The 19,366-nt window shown below is 35.8% G+C and overlaps 1 protein-coding gene across 1 annotated transcript in view; it reads left to right on the top strand.

Annotated features, from left to right (window-relative positions):
- LOC121380244 overlaps positions 1 to 12,235 on the top strand; it is a 43,744-nt gene extending 31,509 nt beyond the window's left edge. Inside the window, exons 17-22 of the mRNA XM_041509073.1 lie at positions 862 to 1,027; positions 1,745 to 1,880; positions 4,289 to 4,399; positions 7,231 to 7,343; positions 7,881 to 8,001; positions 9,876 to 12,235. Coding sequence (XP_041365007.1) covers positions 862 to 1,027; positions 1,745 to 1,880; positions 4,289 to 4,399; positions 7,231 to 7,343; positions 7,881 to 8,001; positions 9,876 to 10,064 — 836 coding nt within the window. The 3' untranslated portion in view covers positions 10,065 to 12,235. The remainder of the gene's footprint in view (positions 1 to 861; positions 1,028 to 1,744; positions 1,881 to 4,288; positions 4,400 to 7,230; positions 7,344 to 7,880; positions 8,002 to 9,875) is intronic.
- The last annotated feature ends 7,131 nt before the right edge of the window (positions 12,236 to 19,366 follow it).

Below are 19,366 nucleotides of genomic sequence, written 5' to 3' on the forward strand. Positions count from 1 at the left end.
ACTTTCCTGGCAGAGGAGATGGTGTCATCATTTGCATTTAGGTCAACGTTTACGTTTCACGTTTAGCTGCATTTCTCACAAACTGTAAATCCTACATCAAGGAAACATTGTTTGTAGTTACATCTATAATTGTGCATCTAAAAAACATTTGGGTATGGCGTATGGAATTAAATGCAACCACAGTCAACAGTGGGTATGTGGGACCTCCCCTAGAAAGAAAATAGGATAGTTTAGGAATAGGGTTAAGAAAATCATACAGTAATGATAAGAATAATTAATTTTGTCAAAAGATTAACTTGAAAAGAAAAAACAATCTGCAAATGTTTGGGTATGGCATCATACCCATTTTACCCTGTGGCAGAAACCCTGCTCAGTGCATGTTAGCAAAACAAATTTAATTTATTGAATTAAAATTGTATTTTACTTTTTCTACCGGTAATTTTTTTTTTTTTTTAAAGTTGAATTATTTATTTATATTTAACATGTATTGAGATGAATATCTATGAATGCAATTATCAGTGACACCAAAATAAGTTGATGGTAAGTGGGACATTTAATTACATGGAATTCTGGTTGATCACATGAATCATTTTAATATGTATAATTTCAGGGCTTGCTCTGGTACTCACCAAATTCGCCAATTACAAATTTTAAAAACAACTGGCAAATTTTATTTTATTTCGGTGAAATAATTTCATCTAATTATTGATATTTTGTTTTTAAAATAATTTTGTTTGTGTCATTTTAGATGATAAATAGATAATTTGGCGAGAATGTTCTGCTGACCTAGAGCTAGCCCTGTTAATAATGTTTATAATTAACATTAATTTAATATTTACAAAGCTCTCTGTGATGTTTCAGATGGCGGTGACATTGTGATTGACCACACAAAGGGTGGGTCTGTGACGAGGGTGGAGGAGGGAGAGGTTGAGGTTGAGGAGGTTCGAGCCCACTGTGTGATAATAGCGGCCAGGTGTGACTGGTTCCGACGTGCTCTCCTCAGTGGTATGAAGGAATCAATACACAAGTACGTACACCTTTTCGCGGTTTTTATTACACGGTTGGTCTTGGATCATTCTCCCTCGGTGGGCCCATTGGGCTATTTCTCATTTCAGCTAGTGCACCATAGTATCTGCTGTCCTGTCTGTGGGATGGGATGCCACATCTAAAAGATTCCTTGCTAAGAATGAAAAATGCAATTTTTTTTTGAGAATTGCCAAATGTTTGAAGTCTAATAATCGATGTGATTAATAAATCAATGTGCTCTAGTGGAGGTGTTAAACAAAACAAACTTTCTTTCTTTCTTGTCACTCCCCCCCCCCCCCCCCCCCCCCCCCGCTATTTAAAGGGATTATTTTGAGATTGCCTCCATTGTAAAATGTTTTTAACCAATACAGAACCTCTTGAATGACTTTATAGAGTTAAACCCTAACCCTGTTCTCTCTAAGACTATATGTCAAAATTACCAAATGTTTGACATCCAATAGTCGATGATTTATAAATCAATGTGCTCTAGTGGTGTTGTTAAACAAAACAAACTTTAATTTCTGTACAAACAAATGTAATCTATACTGACCACCAAAACAAATGCAAATCAGTTCTGGTTAGTTTTGTAATTAGAACACATTTACTTGATTACAAATGCTCAATTCTGTGAGATAATGATGGTGCAATGTTCAGTTGGTGGACCTCTTTAACAGCTTAAAATTCAGATTTTCATTAGCAAATTTGTTGATATTTTCAGAAAAATAACAGTACACGACACAAACCCTGAGTTATTCCAGCTGTTTTTAGAATATCTGTACAGTGGCCACTTAGAAACCAGTGAACTGTCCACAGAACAGCTAGCCGACATGATGACCCTCTGTGATAGATACGAGGTCAGTATGAAATATAGTATACTACCTGTGATAGATACGAGGTCAGTATGAAATATATTAGACTACCTGTGATAAATACAAGGTCAGTATGAAATATAGTATACTACCTGTGATAAATACAAGGTCAGTATGAAATATAGTATACTACCTGTAATAGATACGAGGTCAGTATGAAATATAGTATACTACCTGTGATAAATACAAGGTCAGTATGAAATATAGTATACTACCTGTGATAAATACAAGGTAAGTATGAAATATATTAGACTACCTGTGATAAATACAAGGTCAGTATGAAATATAGTATACTACCTGTAATAGATACAAGGTAAGTATGAAATATATTAGACTACCTGTGATAAATATAGTATACTACCTGTAATAGATACGAGGTCAGTATGAAATATATTAGACTACCTGTGATAGATACGAGGTCAGTATGAAATATAGTATACTACCTGTAATAGATACGAGGTCAGTATGAAATATAGTATACTACCTGTAATAGATACGAGGTCAGTATGAAATATATTAGACTACCTGTGATAGATACGAGGTCAGTATGAAATATAGTATACTACCTGTGATAAATACAAGGTCAGTATGAAATATAGTATACTACCTGTGATAGATATGAGGTCAGTATGAAATATAGTATACTACCTGTGATAAATACAAGGTCAGTATGAAATATAGTATACTACCTGTGATAAATACAAGGTCAGTATGAAATATAGTATACTACCTGTAATAGATACGAGGTCAGTATGAAATATAGTATACTACCTGTGATAAATACAAGGTCAGTATGAAATATAGTATACTACCTGTGATAAATACAAGGTAAGTATGAAATATATTAGACTACCTGTGATAAATACAAGGTCAGTATGAAATATAGTATACTACCTGTAATAGATACAAGGTAAGTATGAAATATATTAGACTACCTGTGATAAATATAGTATACTACCTGTAATAGATACAAGGTCAGTATGAAATATATTAGACTACCTGTGATAAATACAAGGTCAGTATGAAATATAGTATACTACCTGTAATAGATACGAGGTCAGTATGAAATATATTAGACTACCTGTGATAGATACGAGGTCAGTATGAAATATAGTATACTACCTGTGATAAATACAAGGTCAGTATGAAATATAGTATACTACCTGTGATAAATACAAGGTCAGTATGAAATATAGTATACTACCTGTAATAGATACAAGGTAAGTATGAAATATAGTATACTACCTTTGATAGATACAAGGTAAGGATTAAATACATTATACTACCTGTGAGAGAGACATTGTCAGTATCAAATATACTTTACTACCTGTGATGGATACATGGTCATTATTAAATGTATACTACCTGTGATAAATACATGGTCAATATGAAATATAGAATGCTAACTGTCATAGATACAAGGTGAGTGTAAAATATATTGTACTACCTCTTGATAGATTTACATGGTCAGTATGAAATATAGTGTAGTACCTGTGGTAGATATACGGTCAATATTAATATATTTTCTACTTGTAATAACTATGAGGTCAGTATCAAATGTTGTAATAGATAAAGGTCAATATGGAATGTATTTCATTTTGAAACCAAATGAATGAACTATTCACAGAACAGCTAGCTAATATGTACTATCTGTGATAGATAAGGAGTCAGTATTACATTTATCATATTACCTGTGATAGATATGAGGGTCAGTATCAATTACATTACCTGTGATATAGTCATGAAGTCAGTATTAAATATATTATGCTTCCCGTAGAAGATACTATGTCAGTATTAAATATGTTTTACTACCTAAAGACCATAACCATTTAATTGACTATTTACATTTTCTAATCTATATGTAAGATGAGAGGCAGATGCCCCCAATCAGGTCAGGTCACATGACGTCATGTCAGGTCAGGTCACACCAGGTCATAGATTTTAACTTTTGATGTGCACATTCAGAACAAGCTGTTGTAGCACACGCCTGTCATGGCCGCATGTGTCAACTTTCACTGGTTCCTCCGTCCAGGACCATTGGGCTATTTCTCATTCCAGCCAGTGCTCCACAACTGGTGTAATATAGGCCGTGGTATGTACTGTCCTGTCTGTGGGATGGTGCATATAAAAGATCCCTTGCTGCTAATCGAAAAGAGTAGCCCATGAAGTGGAGACATTGGATTTCTTCTCTGAATATATGTGTGGTCCTCAACCATAAGTCAGACACTAATATAACCATAAATAAAATGTGTTGAGTGTGTCGTTAAATAAAACATTTCCTTCCTTTCTCCGTCCAGGACAGGAAAGATGCGCCATTGTGAGAGGTCGGGTTACGTATTCGCTAGAAAATGATGACGTGTTTTTCATTGTTTATTTTATTTATTTACTTGCAGACTGACAGTGTGAAATCTCTGTGTGAGCATGCACTTAAAGACCATGTTGACGACGAGACGGCTCTCTATTTGCTCAGTCTGACTGATCAGCTTCACTGTAAAACACTGAGGGTGAGGCATATGTGGAGTTACATATAATCTTCAAATAGTAGAGTAATACCGACGACCGAAAGAAACTTTACAAGCTTGAAACTGTATGATAGAAAACCAACAAACGGTACGGTGGGTTATGAAAGTATTAGGAAGTTCAACATCTAAACATCACAATGCACTTCATGATACATTCATTTGATTTCAACTTATTTTCATGCTTACATCCAATTAAGGTTCAAGTGTGCTGTCCTGGGCACACACCTCAGCTATCTGGGCTGTCTGTCCAGGACAGTGGGTTAGTTGTTAGTAGTTAGTGAGAGAAATGAGGGTGCAGTGGTCTTACACCTACCCATTGAGTTTTTAAAACTCACTCTGGGTGGGAGGCGGTACCGGGCTGCAAACCCTGTACCTACCAGCCTTATGTCCGATGGCTCAACCACGATGCCACTGAGGCCGGTATACGATTACAATGCCTAAAGTATTCTTATATTGTAAGTGAAATGCTTAAAGGATTTGTGAACAGCGTCTAAATATTGTAACTGTGTAAATATATGATGCCAAATATGACTAAAAAAATAATTTACAAAATATATAAAACCAAATATTTCAACTACTTAAAAGCAGTACAATTCGTACTATCTGACATCGTTGGGAAACATATGCATATTATTTATTACCTGGCAAAGATCGGCAGTATCAATTCCGTGATGATGCTGTCCAACCGTGAAACCGCTATTCATACTAGCCTATTGTTTGCCATTACACTTTCTTCGAACAACACTGAGTTAAATTGACTATTATCCTTTTCTAATATGGTTTATGGGGATGTCAAGGGGGTTTCCGCCGTCAGAAGGTGATTCTAGAAGGAACATTTGGATCCATCGGTGTCAGAGAGTTGAGAAGGGATGGACACCAAAACGTACAAGTCGGTTGTGTTCGGCACATTGCGAAAAGGATGCTTTCCGCTCGGGACCCGGTTGAAAACTGGCATTGGGATACAGCAATGTCAAGAATCTCGTTAAAAGGCACTGCTGTCCCGACTATATTTACCATAGGGGAGTTGTACTGAAAATTCGGTAGAGATGCCGATTCGCCGCCCTAGGTCCGCTTTTCAGAAAAGACGCAATGCCGAGGTAAAACATTCATTAGGCCCTAGCCAAATGATTCCACCAAATAGTTTTTACAACCAGCAAACGTATTTATAATATATATATATATATATATATATATATATAATATATATATATGGGTACTTGTTTTTTTGGCTAAAAACCCGCCCCTAAAATAAACAAATTAAATCCCCAAGTCCAAATTGCACGATCCTGTACCGTAAAACATATCGCCATACATTGTATTTTCGCAAAATGCATTGGAAAATTTCTGACATCCCATTACAAGATTGTGGAAACAACAGTACATTTCTTTTTTTTATAGAAATACGATAATTTGATGCAACAAAATGTAACATACATGGCCTTGTAGAAATAAGTAGTTAATAAGATTATTCATTAAAAAAAAAGTTAATAAGAATTTCTACCTGTATGTTTTCCAACACGGTTTTCCATACCGTCGTTGGTTTCGGCTCGCTATGCTCCTCAACAGCTCGTTCGTGGGCCAAAGGCTCGAACTGGTACGGCTGCCAGGTAAAAGTTTTCTTCCCACCGTTTTGCCATTCAGAAATAATCGTGGAAATTAAAGTGAAACTAGCACACGCGTACAAACTGGCTTCTCACTTCCCTCTGGCTGGCAGTAGCGTCTCTGACGTCAGCAGACCACGTGACAGACCAGCTCATTAAAAGTCGGGAAGGATTTGGTACTGCCTTATTATTTTGTTGTTTTAAGCTATTTACACTAAATTAAGAGTTAAAAAAAAAAAAAAATTGTTTTTAGACTTATAGTATGGCAATGCAAAACAAAATGACAACGTTTTGTGGTCTGTTCACAAATCCTTTAAACTGCTTGTAGACACAAGATGAGCCTGACTGTTTTTCATGGTCAAGGGGAGGCCATCCATCTCTCCATTACTTGTTTGTTTTCGCCATTGGCTTCCAGGACGTCAAGCAGATTGGTGGCCATGTTGGATAACTCTTGAACCATGGATGTCAGACATGTTTATAGGGTGTTTTCTAAATTGGTTCCTTTTCGATTAGCAATGAAATATATCAAATTATTCAAATTTTATGTATGTAAAGTTTCTTTTGGATGTCTGTATACTGCAGAAAAGTTTACATAATTAATAACATTTGCAGGGCTTATGTGAGCGGGAGAAGTGAGCCAAAATTTTGCTTTGACTAGCTTGACTTCACCCTATTGCTTTGTATAAACAGTGAGTGTGACCACCTGCATTGTACACAGATGCAGATGAATGGTGAAGAACAGTGGCGAATCCAGAAAATCCATATGGGGGGGGGCCCAATGACATGAGGTGGAATGCCAATGGAACTTTGGGGGAGGTTTGAAGGGGATCATAAAAAAAAATTAAAAAAATTAATATATAATAAAATAATAACTGTTGCAAAATTTAGGGGGGCCCGTGCCCCTGATCCCCCCTCCTAGATCCACCTCTGAAGAACTTGATGAACATCTATTAATAGATAATAATTAAGTGTTACGTATCTGAGAGTTCGAAGTGGCACTTAGATGCCACAGATCATGTGATAGGCTGCGGGAATGTTTTAATAAAAACACATTTTTTAAAATACTGACATTAAAATAAGGATGTGTAATTCAAAATGTTGCTGCTTGATAAATAAATTTGCTGCCTAGTTTTAGTCCTGGCAGCAAGTACTTGCTGCCCTGTGAAAAAAGGTTGATATCTAAGCGTGACGTTACGTTGTGTTGTGTTGCAGGAACACTGTCTGCAGTACATAATGGAACACCCTAGCTTGGCCGACAGTGAGGTGTTTGAGGACCTGCCCGAACATTTACAGGCTGAAGTCGAGGACACGATCGCCTGGCGGGGGTAGGTAAAGTCAGTGTGGTGAACTAAGTTAGGAGGAGGAAAACAAATGAAGACATGATCACCTGGCTTAGGTTGGTAGGGTCAGTATGATGAGCTAAGGTAGGGAAGAAGAAAACACATGAAGACATGATTGCCTGGCGTGTGTAGTAAAGTCAGTGTGGTGAGCTAAGTTAGGAGGAGGAATGAAAACATGATCACCTGGCATGGGTAGGTAAAGTCAGTGTGGTGAGCTAAGTTAGGACGAGGAAAACAAATGACATAATCGCCTGGCGTGTGTAGGTAAAGTCAGTGGTGAGCTAAGATAGGAGGAGAAAAACAAACAAAGAATATAAAGGACATGGTCGAGTGAGAAATATTGGGAACACTGTCAATGTGGCTGTATATTAAATTAAGCAGTTGAAGCCATATTTTTATGTATCATTTTCTTAGGGTTTTTTGTTTTGGTTTTTATTAACTGTTGAGAAATTTAAATTGATGTGCTCTAGTGGTGTCGTTAAACAAAACAAACTTAAACTTTGTTTTCCCTTGTTTTTGCAGTCTGGAACCTCGAAGTTTCAGGTTACCTGGTGACCATGTTGTGGAAACACCGATTTCAGTTTCACCATGTGGTGATAGTGAAGTAGATGAACTCATGACCAACCTTGACCTTGGAGATGCAGTATGTTGATGTTTACTTATGATTAAACCAGATATTAAAACAAATGCTTTATGTGTATGCTTGTTTATAATTAATTCCAATATTGTGAGAATTGTCATGATTTCCATTTCTAAACAGAAACGGTAAGATGGTGTTTGTTAAAACTGGTGCAATTTATCTTCATTTAGAAGTTTGTTTATGATTTCCATGATAAAACAAATACATTATATATACAGTATACAGCATGCCTGTTTATTACTGATTCTGGTATTGTAATAACTATTAAGACTAATATTTTAAAAACAGATGTTTGTTTATAATATATGTTTAAACTTTTTTACCGGAAGTAGTAATCGAAATATTACGATTAGAACCGAGTGTTAAATTCAGAAATTTTCCGATTGAATGTGGAAACTGGCGAGATGTTACAAAATGTACCAATAAATGTTTACTTCGCCAAGTTTTATCAAACTCCGCCCCTTTCTTCTGGAAAGGGAGAAGTCATTTCTCCTACTTTTTCAATTCTAGATTAGGGCCTGATATTTTCAGTTAAATGTTATATAAATACATAAATTATTTTCATATTTGAATTAGTAAGTATTACTTTCGTGTTTTTGTTTTTTTAAATGTGCATTAAAATTAGGCAAAAAATTAATAAAGTTGTGTTTACTGATGCACATTTGTGGCCAGATGTCCAGGATTTACGTCCATTATTCACAATAACTGTGTTTTTCTGATCAGAATGATTTTTGGAAATGAAATACGATTCATGTCCCAATATTTAGTGATTTTCGTTGTTGGTAAAATGGTCAAATTCATTATCAAATTAGCTGTCACAATGAGATATCAATTCCTGAAAATGATGGTGACATTCTGCCATTGTTGTCAAGCAAAAATACTTGTCGAAAACCAAAACTTTTTCAACTCAAAATTTCTTGGTATTTCTCACAGAAAAACAAAAAACTATATGTAAAGCGGCCATTATTAAGATTAGTCTTGATTAGTGTTCTAGTATTATTTTGGTCAATACCTTGAGCAAAACGGTGGGAAATATGAATGTGCGAATGTACTGTATGCAGTATGCAGGGTGTCGGCTTGCGTGATATCTCGCCTGAAGTAAATAGTCAGAAGGTTAATTAAGACTTCCATTTTAAAAACAGATTCTATAAAATAATGCTTGTTAAAACCAATCCAATACATTGATGCTTGTTTATAATTCATTTTGATATTGAAGCAACTATAACAGTTTTGTTAGTTTTCTCAACATAATTTATTCTTAATATTTTAAGTTCACTATGAACCACTTTTTCAATTCACAATTTCTAGGTATTTAAACTTAATTTGATAATTTTAATGCTTATGAATTTGTGTTTATTCCAGGGTCAACTTCATGTTTTAATTTACAATAGTTTGACACCCAATAGCCAATGTATTTTTTGTGCTGGGGTGTCGTTAAACATTCAGTCATTCATTCCTACATTCATTCTCCTGTTGGTGGGCCATTTGGGGTATTTCTCGTTCAGCCAGTGCTCCACAACTGGTGTAACAAAGACTGTGGTATGTACTATCCCGTCTGTGGGATGGTGCATATAAAAGATCCCTTGCTGCTAATCCACTAGAGTAGCCCATGAAGTGGCGACAGCAGGTTTCCTCTCTCAATATCTGTGTGGTCCTTAACCATATGTCTGACACCATATAACCGTATATATAATAAATGTGTTCAGTGCCTTGTTAAATAAAATATTTCCTTCATTCCTTCATTTATTCCAGGGTCAAATGAAGTGATGACAGCGGGTTTCCTCTCTCAATATCTGTGTGGTCCTTAACCATATATCCGACACCATATAACCGTAAATATAATGTGTTGAATAAAACATTTCCTGCCTTTATTGCAGGGCCAGGATATTTCCACATCCAGCTCCTCGGATGAGATGCCTTTCATGGAGGACTCGACGCGACTCGAGCGATGTATTGACGCACTGAAGGACATAGTGGGCGACACGGTGCCGCGAGACGAGCTGGTTCGCGTGGCGCTGGCGGCCGACTACGACATCAACAGAGCTCTCAACTTCTTCTTCTCATAGCACAAACACAACCTAGTGTGTGATTTTCACTTTTTTATAAAACACTGTTAACAGTTTTATTAATAATAATATATGTGGTATTTATTCAACTCAGGCAATTTCATTTAAATAAGATGTTTTAGCCAGTTCTGAGATGCGGTGATATCGATAGATTGAAGTGTTATTGATTCTGAAGTGTGAAATGGTATTACTGAGGTGGATTTTTGGTTGTGTTTTTCTCCCAGTCCTAACGTGAAATAATATACCAAGGTTTTACCATTTCTGTAATACCATTTTTGAAATGTAGAATGGTGTACTGAAGTTTACCATTTCAAAAAATATGAAATGGTGTACTGAAGTGTTACCATTTTGAAAAATGTGAAATGGTGTACTGAAGTTTTACCATTTTGAAAAATGTGAAATTGTGTACTAAAGTGTTACCATTTTGAAAAATGTGGAATGGTGTACTGAAGTTTTACCATTTCGAAAAATGTGAAATGGAGTACTGAAGTTTTACCATTTGTGAAATGTGGATGAAGATTTTATCATTAAGAATTGTGGAATGGTATAATGAGGTTTAGTTTTCAAGAATCGTGAACAAACTACTTTTCTTCACATTCTGTAACATGACCATTAAACCTAATTGCAATTCCTCCTTTTCCCCATGATTCTAGTCAATGCTTGGCTTTTGGGATGTTTGGACCAGTCCATTGGAATAAAGGGGAAGTGCAGTAAAGATCAGAGGTCAGGATAAGTATTCATACAGCACTTAAAATGTTTTCCTCAGTTATTTGATCTTAAATTATTAAAATTCCTTTATTGAAAATTTAAAAAATAACTTCTTGAGCACGATTTCTGTTGGAATAGGTGTTTAAGTCTGGTAAATCAAATACATATAATAATTTATTTTATTTTATTTTATAATCTCTATGAACCTTTATGAAACAATTTTTTCTGCATTAAGTAAATTTGGTTTACATGTATGAAATATTTTTCACTATATTTTATAACTGCACTCAGAATTGGGGTATATCAGCAGCTTGTATTTGAACGTTGATAAAACTTGTTAGGTTTTTCTTAGATCTTCATGAATGTTTGTCATCTCCCAGATCACAGGCAAAAAATATTTAACAGATAATGAATGAATGAATGAATGAATGAATGATATCAATTTGGTTACCTATATACACATTCTATAAATATTGAAACTGTGTAAAGGACTGTGGTTAATAATAATTTCCCTAGCTTAAACCACAAATTGACTACAGGATTTCAATCTATCAAAGGCTGTGGTATGTGTTCTCTTGTCTATGGAAAAGGACATGAAGGATCCCTTGCTGCAAGTGGAAAATTGTAGCAGTTTCTTCTGATGACTGTGTCACAATAACCAAATATTTGATATACAATAGCCAATGTTTAATTAATGTGCCCTAGTGGTATCGTTAAACAAAACAAACTAACTTTACTATTATTATTTAAAAAATTCAGAACATCTCAACATGAACAGCAAATCAGCTATGATTAGAAAATTAGCAATCCAGTTTTGAAAATAAATAGCTGGTTTAAACTGAAGTGGTAACATTTATTTTATGCCCATTAAGAAAACTCACTACTTCGTTGCAAACCAAAGTTTTAAAAATCCTCAGTACCGCAGAAGATATTCATTTCTTTATAATTGGGTGCAAAAATGAAAGTGATGGGTTTATTTCATGTTTTTGTATTTATACAATTTCTTTAATTTGGAATATTTACTCCTTTGTTTTATTTTTGTGAATGTCATTAATACTGTGAAGATATTTTTTTCTTTAGCATTATATGCAGAAATGAAAATGGTGGCATTATTTTATGTTTTTTGTATGTACAAAGTGTACATGTTGTTTATACTAACTGCAAGAGTGGAGCATTAGTTTATGTTTACACTGTACATAGTAAGCATCTTGTACAGGTCTGTACATATTATACACGTCTGAATCAAAGTGATTTTAACCATAGCCTTTATTTATTTCCATGTCTGCGACATCTTTTGGAAAGGCATTTTGTGATTGTATCTTTAATGGTACAGATTGTGTACCGTAACTCTCCAGATTTGAAAATTCACTGGCCATGGTGAAAAATTCACTTGCCCAATTTTTACTGTTAATAAAACAAAAAAACTGTAAATAAAAATAATTAACTTTTTAAATGTCCATTTTTCATACTGAGATCATGTTTAGTCAATTTGTCAATTTACACAACAGATTGGCTCATTGGGCATGCTTTATGGTTTGTTTAGAAAAATATGCAAATAATTTTCATCAATTTAGTATAAAGTTACCGTAATTTAAAATAATTGTTTCCACTAAAACCACCTAAGTTATAAAAAATAATCCATGTTACCGACATATTACAACAATTAACATCATTATTTATTTACTTATGAATGGGAACTCCCCCCCCCCCCAACCCCTCAAAAAAACAAAAAGAGAAAAAAAACTTTATTAGCATAAAGTGTACATGTATTGCAGTTTAAGGCTTACCCCCCCCCCCCCCCCCAACACACACACACACCATATTAATAATTTTTAAATTTGGGTACTTTGTTAAATTTATCTATTTCATGATACTGTGTTCCTAAGCTTTTTAAAAAACGTTTTTGCAATTTATGTCATATTTTATCAATTAAATTAATAATTTACACGTTTAAAGTATTTGTAAATAGTGACATGCAACCTTTAAAACTAATAAAAGACTGGTTACCGTTTTGCATATTATTAGTATTAGAGTAACAAATCTTTGGATTCCAGTGTCAAAAACAAAATGGCGGCAAAACAATGAACTTATATTTTTCCAATGTTTACACTTTATAACTTTAATAAAGTTATATCAATGGGTATATTGATGTCATGGATGGGTCAGAGATTACTGGTGGCCAACTGTTTGTTAGTGAAATATTGCATGTGATAGCAAATCGAAAGAAGTGACTTGTAGATGTTTATTTTGTTTTTGTATGATGGTAGGACGTAGCGTTGTAGATTTTTTTTTTTTTTTTTTTTTTTTTTACACCACTTGCCATCAGGATTGTACAAAATAACTTTTACTGGCCCGAATCCAAAAAACACTGGCCTCGGGCATCGGGCCACCGTATTCTTGAAGGCCTGTATGTTAGTAACAAATTAGTTAACAACATGGGTCCACTGCATTCTTAATGTCATGTTGGTTTGTGTTGGTTATTTAACAGCATGGGTCTACTGCATCTTTAATACCATGTTGGTTTGTGTTGTCAACATCATGGGTCTACTACATCCTTAATATCATGTTGGTTTGTGTTGTCAACAGCATGGGACTACTGCATCTTTAATACCATGTTGGTTTGTGTTATCAACATCATGGGTCTACTGCATTCTTATAATACCATGTTGGTTTGTATTGTCAACAGCATGCGTCTACTGCATCCTTAATACCATGTTGGTTTGTCTTGTCAACAGCATGGGTCTACTGCATCCTTAATACCTTGTTGGTTTGTCTTGTCAACAGCATGGGTCTACTGCATCCTTAATACCATGTTGTTTTGTCTTGTCAACTGCATGGGTCTACTGCATCCTTAATACCATGTTGGTTTACATTGTCAACAGCATGGGTCTACTGCATCCTTAATACCAAGTTGGTTTGCATTGTCAACAGCATGGGTCTACTGCATACTTAATACCAAGTTGGTTTGCATTGTCAACAGCATGGGTCTACTGCATCCTTAATACCAAGTTGGTTTGCATTGTCAACAGCATGGGTCTACTGCATCCTTAATACCAAGTTGGTTTGCATTGTCAACAGCATGGGTCTACTGCATCCTTAATACCAAGTTGGTTTGCATTGTCAACAGCATGGGTCTACTGCATCCTTAATATCATGTTGGTATGCATTGTCATAACAGTTAAGTGCCAAATGAAAGGCAGGACCGACATGCAGCTGCCTATAAAGACCTCAAGAAGTTTAAAGTTTTTAAATACTACAACATTTTACTATTAAAGCAGTTCTTGATAATTAGAATTATGTTTTACGGATGTTATTGTTTATGTTATCCTCCCTCAATATCTGTGTGGTCCTTGACTATATATCTTACGCCATATAACCGTAAATAAAATGTGTTGAGTGCGTCGTTAAATAAAACATTTCTTTCTTTTCCTTCCTTCCCCAGTTTGAACATGACAGATTAGTGTTTCACTCTATTGTAACTTTATCCACGTAGTGTCCATTTTCATGGCTTGAAACTAGGGTCTGCGGCTTTCATTTCACTTTGTCCGAATATAGGCATTAAAAAGTAGAACCCATGACTGTTATATATTTGTTTAGCATACGTGACTATTTTTAGGAGGGGTGGGATGTAGCCCAGTGATAAAGTGCTCGCTTGATGCGCATTTGTTTTTAGGATCGATCCCCATCAGTGGACCCATTGGGCTATTCCTCTTTCCAGCCAGTGCACCACGACTGGTATATGAAAGGCCGTGGTATGTGCTATCCTGTTTGTGGGATGGTGCATATAAAAGATCCCTTGCTACTAATGAAAAAATGTAGCCGGTTTCCTCTCTAAGACTATATGTAAAAATTACCAAATGTTTGACATCCAATAGCCAATAAATCATTGTGCTCTAGTTGTGTCATTAAAGAAAACAAACTTCTATTTTTAGAAAGTACAGTTCTTTGGGTGTGTGGGTAATTTTTGGCATGCTTCCATCAGAGAACTGTTCAAGCATGCCTGTCATGGGCACAACCTCTGACTTCGCCAGATAGTTCTGTCCATGACAGGGAATGTCACTTGGTAATTACCATGCAATATATAGGTTGACCATCATTTTTTTTTGAGTTATCTACTCTTAAACCAGAGCGTTGCATCATTTTGTGGCAGCATACCCATTGCACAGTTATCATGTAGTACTAAAAATAACACAAGTAATTTCAAGCCAATGGGTTATTTAGATGAGACAGAGGTCAGTGTACGTGGAATCGGTAAAGAAAGATTTGAAAAGTCATTTCAGTGTTGATTATTGTTTTTAATGAAGACCTATTTCTTCAACCAGACTATGTTAAAGGGAAGAAGGAAGGAAATGTTTTATTTATCGACACACTCAACACATTTTATTTATGGTTATATGGCGTCGGACATATGGTTAAGGACCACACTTATATTGAGAGAGGAAACCCGCTGTCACCACTTCATGGGCTACTCTTTTTCGATTAGCAGCAAGGGATCTTTTATATGCACCATCCCCCAGACAGGATAGCACATCCCACAGACAGGGTAGTACATACATTAAATATACAGTGAAACCTCTCAAAACGGGACCCTCTGTAAACCAGAATTCCCACAAAACCGAACATTTGTCATGGTCCCTTTTTAAAACTTCTATAAACTGGACCGGCCTCGGTGGCGTAGTGGTTAGGCCATCGGTCTACAGGCTGGTAGGTACTGGGTTCGGATCCTAGTCGAGGCATGCGATTTTTAATCCAGATACCGACTCCAAACCCTGAGTGAGTGCTCCGCAAGGCTCAATGGATAGGTGTAAACCACTTGCACCGACCAGTGATCCTTAACTGGTTCAACAAAGGCCATGGTTTGTGCTATCCTGCCTGTGGGAAGCGCAAATAAAAGATCCCTTGCTGCTAATCGGAAAGAGTAGCCCATGTAATGGCGACAGCGGGTTTCCTCTCAAAATCTGTGTGGTCCTTAACCATATGTCTGACGCCAGATAACCGTAAAATAAAATGTGTTGAGTGCGTCGTTAAATAAAACATTTCTTTCTTTCTATAAACCGGATACCTCTTTTAAGTAGACACTGTACTTGGTCCCTAGGGTGTCCAGTTTAGAGGGGTTTCACTGCATTTGGTTTTTAGAATCTCACTTTCTGAATGTACGTGCTTGTGGTCTTTTGCTAATGTTTGCAGAAGTCAATTGTTGATTTTCTTCCCTGTATTGTGTTTGTTTTGTACGTACAATATGATTGGAAGGTAAAATCTGGTTTGGACTACTACTGATGTTAGTAGTAAAAACAGTGAAATATCTTTAAAAGGACAGTCCTGAGTTTACAACCATTGTATTATGTTTCCAACCAATAGAGCCTTTTCGATGAAGTAACATACAAATTAAATACATTTTCTTATATAAAATACCAGTGTCTGTATTTTCAAGGTGTTTGTTGTTGTCCTAATGCTTGTAGTATGTCAAACTGGATTTTACCTCTCAATAATTTTGTATGTACGAACAAATATATATCACAAATTAAAGTAAAAACTGAGTGCTCCAAACATTAGTATACGACCGCAAACACATTCCATATACAGACACTGGTATTCTAAACAAGAAAATGTGTTTAGTATGAAATAGTAGTTGCCAACAAGACTCTGTTATCACAAACATCTTACAATGGCTACAAACTCAGGACCGTCCCTTTAAAGTGTTATTTTAGTCATCACTAAAGTGAGGACTCTAGTTTTTAAACACACTGGCACTTTTAGCTGTTTCAGAAAACTGAAATCAGACATTTCTTCAGATTTTATTGTTTCGATTATTGATTTCCATACAACCGAAATGCTTCTGGCCTAGTGCTTATAAAACTTTTAGAGTCTAGACTCGAGACTCTAATAGAGTCTGAGACAGTAATGTCATGACAACGCCATACAAATTGTATGTGTGTGACGTCATTAGAGATTGAGTCTAGACTCGAGACTAATAGAGTCTGAGACAGTAATGTCATGACAACGCCATACAAATTGTGTGCGTGTGATGTCATTAGAGATTGAGTCTAGACTCGAGACTAATAGAGTCTGAGACAGTAATGTCATGACAACGCCATACAAATTGTGTGCGTGTGACGTCATTAGAGATTGCGTCTAGACTCGAGACTAATAGAGTCTGAGACAGTAATGTCATGACAACGCCATACAAATTGTATGTGTGTGACGTCATTAGAGATTGAGTCTAGACTCGAGACTCTAATAGAGTCTGAGACAGTAATGTCATGACAACGCCATACAAATTGTATGTGTGTGACGTCATTAGAGATTGAGTCTAGACTCGAGACTCGAGACAGTAATGTCATAGAGTCTGAGATTGCAGTAATGTCATGACAACGCCATACAAATTGTATGTGTGTGACGTCATTAGAGATTGAGTCTAGACTCGAGACTAATAGAGTCTGAGACAGTAATGTCATGACAACGCCATACAAATTGTATGTGTGTGACGTCATTAGAGATCGAGTCTAGACTCGAGACTAATAGAGTCTGAGACAGTAATGTCATGACAACGCCATACAAATTGTGTGCGTGTGACGTCATTAGAGATTGCGTCTGGACTCTAAAAGTTTTATAAGCATGGGCCCTGATGTTCTTGATGTTTCTAAAATCACAAAATGTATTTTTCTTATTTTAAAAAATGCACCTACCTCTGAGAAGTAAAGGTTATGGAGACGAGCTCTAGTCTACGTTTTTAAGGTTTCCTCAGAATTACCAATTGTTTGACAGCCAACAGCCGATGATTAATTATGTAGTATGCTCTAGTTGTGTTGTTTCCCGTCCCCCCCACTCAACGTACAATACATTGGCTTCCCCAGTTGCAAGGCTAGTACAGCCCTCCAACCTCTCATCCTGTTTGCTGTCATTTTCTGATGCCTAGGTGTTTCCTGCCCCAAATTCAGCCAGCAAACATTTCACTAATGTTCACAAACTATTTGATTGGTCCCTATCATAATTATTCGGTTTAATGTGTAGCATAAAAAGCAGTCTAGCGAACATTGGTAACAAGCGGTTGACTGAACTTACCCAAGGTAAAATTCAGGGGTGGGAATTCTCCTAGGATCAGCTGTTTTCCTCTCATGGAACATTGTGTTTCCTCACATTTTAATCGTCCTTTCCTCCAAAGTGTGTCAGATGACACAGATTTTAACCTAGGATTTCAAGAATTTCCGGGACCGCTCTAGATTTCTTCTTTTTCACAGTTCACCAATTCCCACCCCTGAACATTTGATAAGCCATTGTTACTACTAAACTAATTCATTTTAGATCATGCCAGAAGACCCAACCAACACTAATTTACGTGCCTATATCCACTGAAAGTTCAGTCAGTCAGTTATACCGGTCGTGCGTTTACATGTGTTTGGCGTCTTATTTCACTAAACATCGTAAGTTTACGTCTGCTACTATCAGTTATACCAGTCATGCGTTTACACGTTTGGCGTCTTATTTCACACAGAAAATTACATCATTATGGAAGCTGGAGTATTTTAAGGACAAAAGAAAATGAAATATGTGTTCTTCAGACTGTATTTGTTGAACTATAATAGTAATACAAATTGTGATTTAGTCATAGATTTACGTTTACGTGGCAAACTAGGCTTACGATGTTTAGTGAAATTGGACCCAGACCAGTTTCAGCTGTAAAAGTTTATAAATCTGTCACCAGCTTGGAATTGGGCTGCACAATTTTCTCAAAAATGTATCTACATGTACTAATAGAAATAAATAATGCTTTATGATTTTTAGCTATGACCATTTAATGTTTTATAAGATTATCAAATGAATACTGTTTACAATATTGGGAAACCAATAACATAATCAGGAAAATAAATTGCATTTATCAGCTACACTTTAATATTTGTTTAAAATTAAATTTTGAAGGATTATTATTAAAATTGCTCTATAATATATTTAAAATCGACCCCTTTTGTAACCGTTTTCCCTCTGATTCATTTAGTTGGCTGATATCAGAAATGTGTAAATTGACTTTCTCTATTAATATAGCATCTTTTAAGTTCTTTGCTTGCACGGTTTTGCAACAGAAGCCTTTTTTCCCACGATTTTTGCATGTTATTTGATTGCTATTAAAATATATATTGAAATCATTCTATGTGCAATTTTTCACAATAAAAATGTGATACTATTAATGAGTTTGTATTTATTTTTACAATACCAAATGAATTACATTTCGATTACATTCATTACAGTATAATGTCATCCAGATAAAAATAACACCAGGGCACGTCAAACCTCACGACGTCACTTTATATTGGTAGTTGGTGTTACTGAGCCTTATTGCACTGATGTTCCACTGACGCCTTACTGCACTGATTATTGACTGAGAAGAAAAAATAACACCCGGGCACGTCAAACCTCACGACGTCACTTTATATTTGGTAGTTGGTGTTACTGAGCCTGGGCACGTCAAACCTCACGACGTCACTTTATATTGGTAGTTGGTGTTACTGAGCCTTATTGCACTGATGAAGAGAAAAATAACACCAAGGCACGTCCAACCTCACGACGTCACTTTATATTGGTAGTTGGTGTTACTGAGC

The sequence above is a fragment of the Gigantopelta aegis genome, chromosome 8, assembly GCF_016097555.1.
Source record: "Gigantopelta aegis isolate Gae_Host chromosome 8, Gae_host_genome, whole genome shotgun sequence".
In the NCBI taxonomy this organism is placed as follows: Eukaryota; Metazoa; Mollusca; class Gastropoda; order Neomphalida; family Peltospiridae; genus Gigantopelta; species Gigantopelta aegis.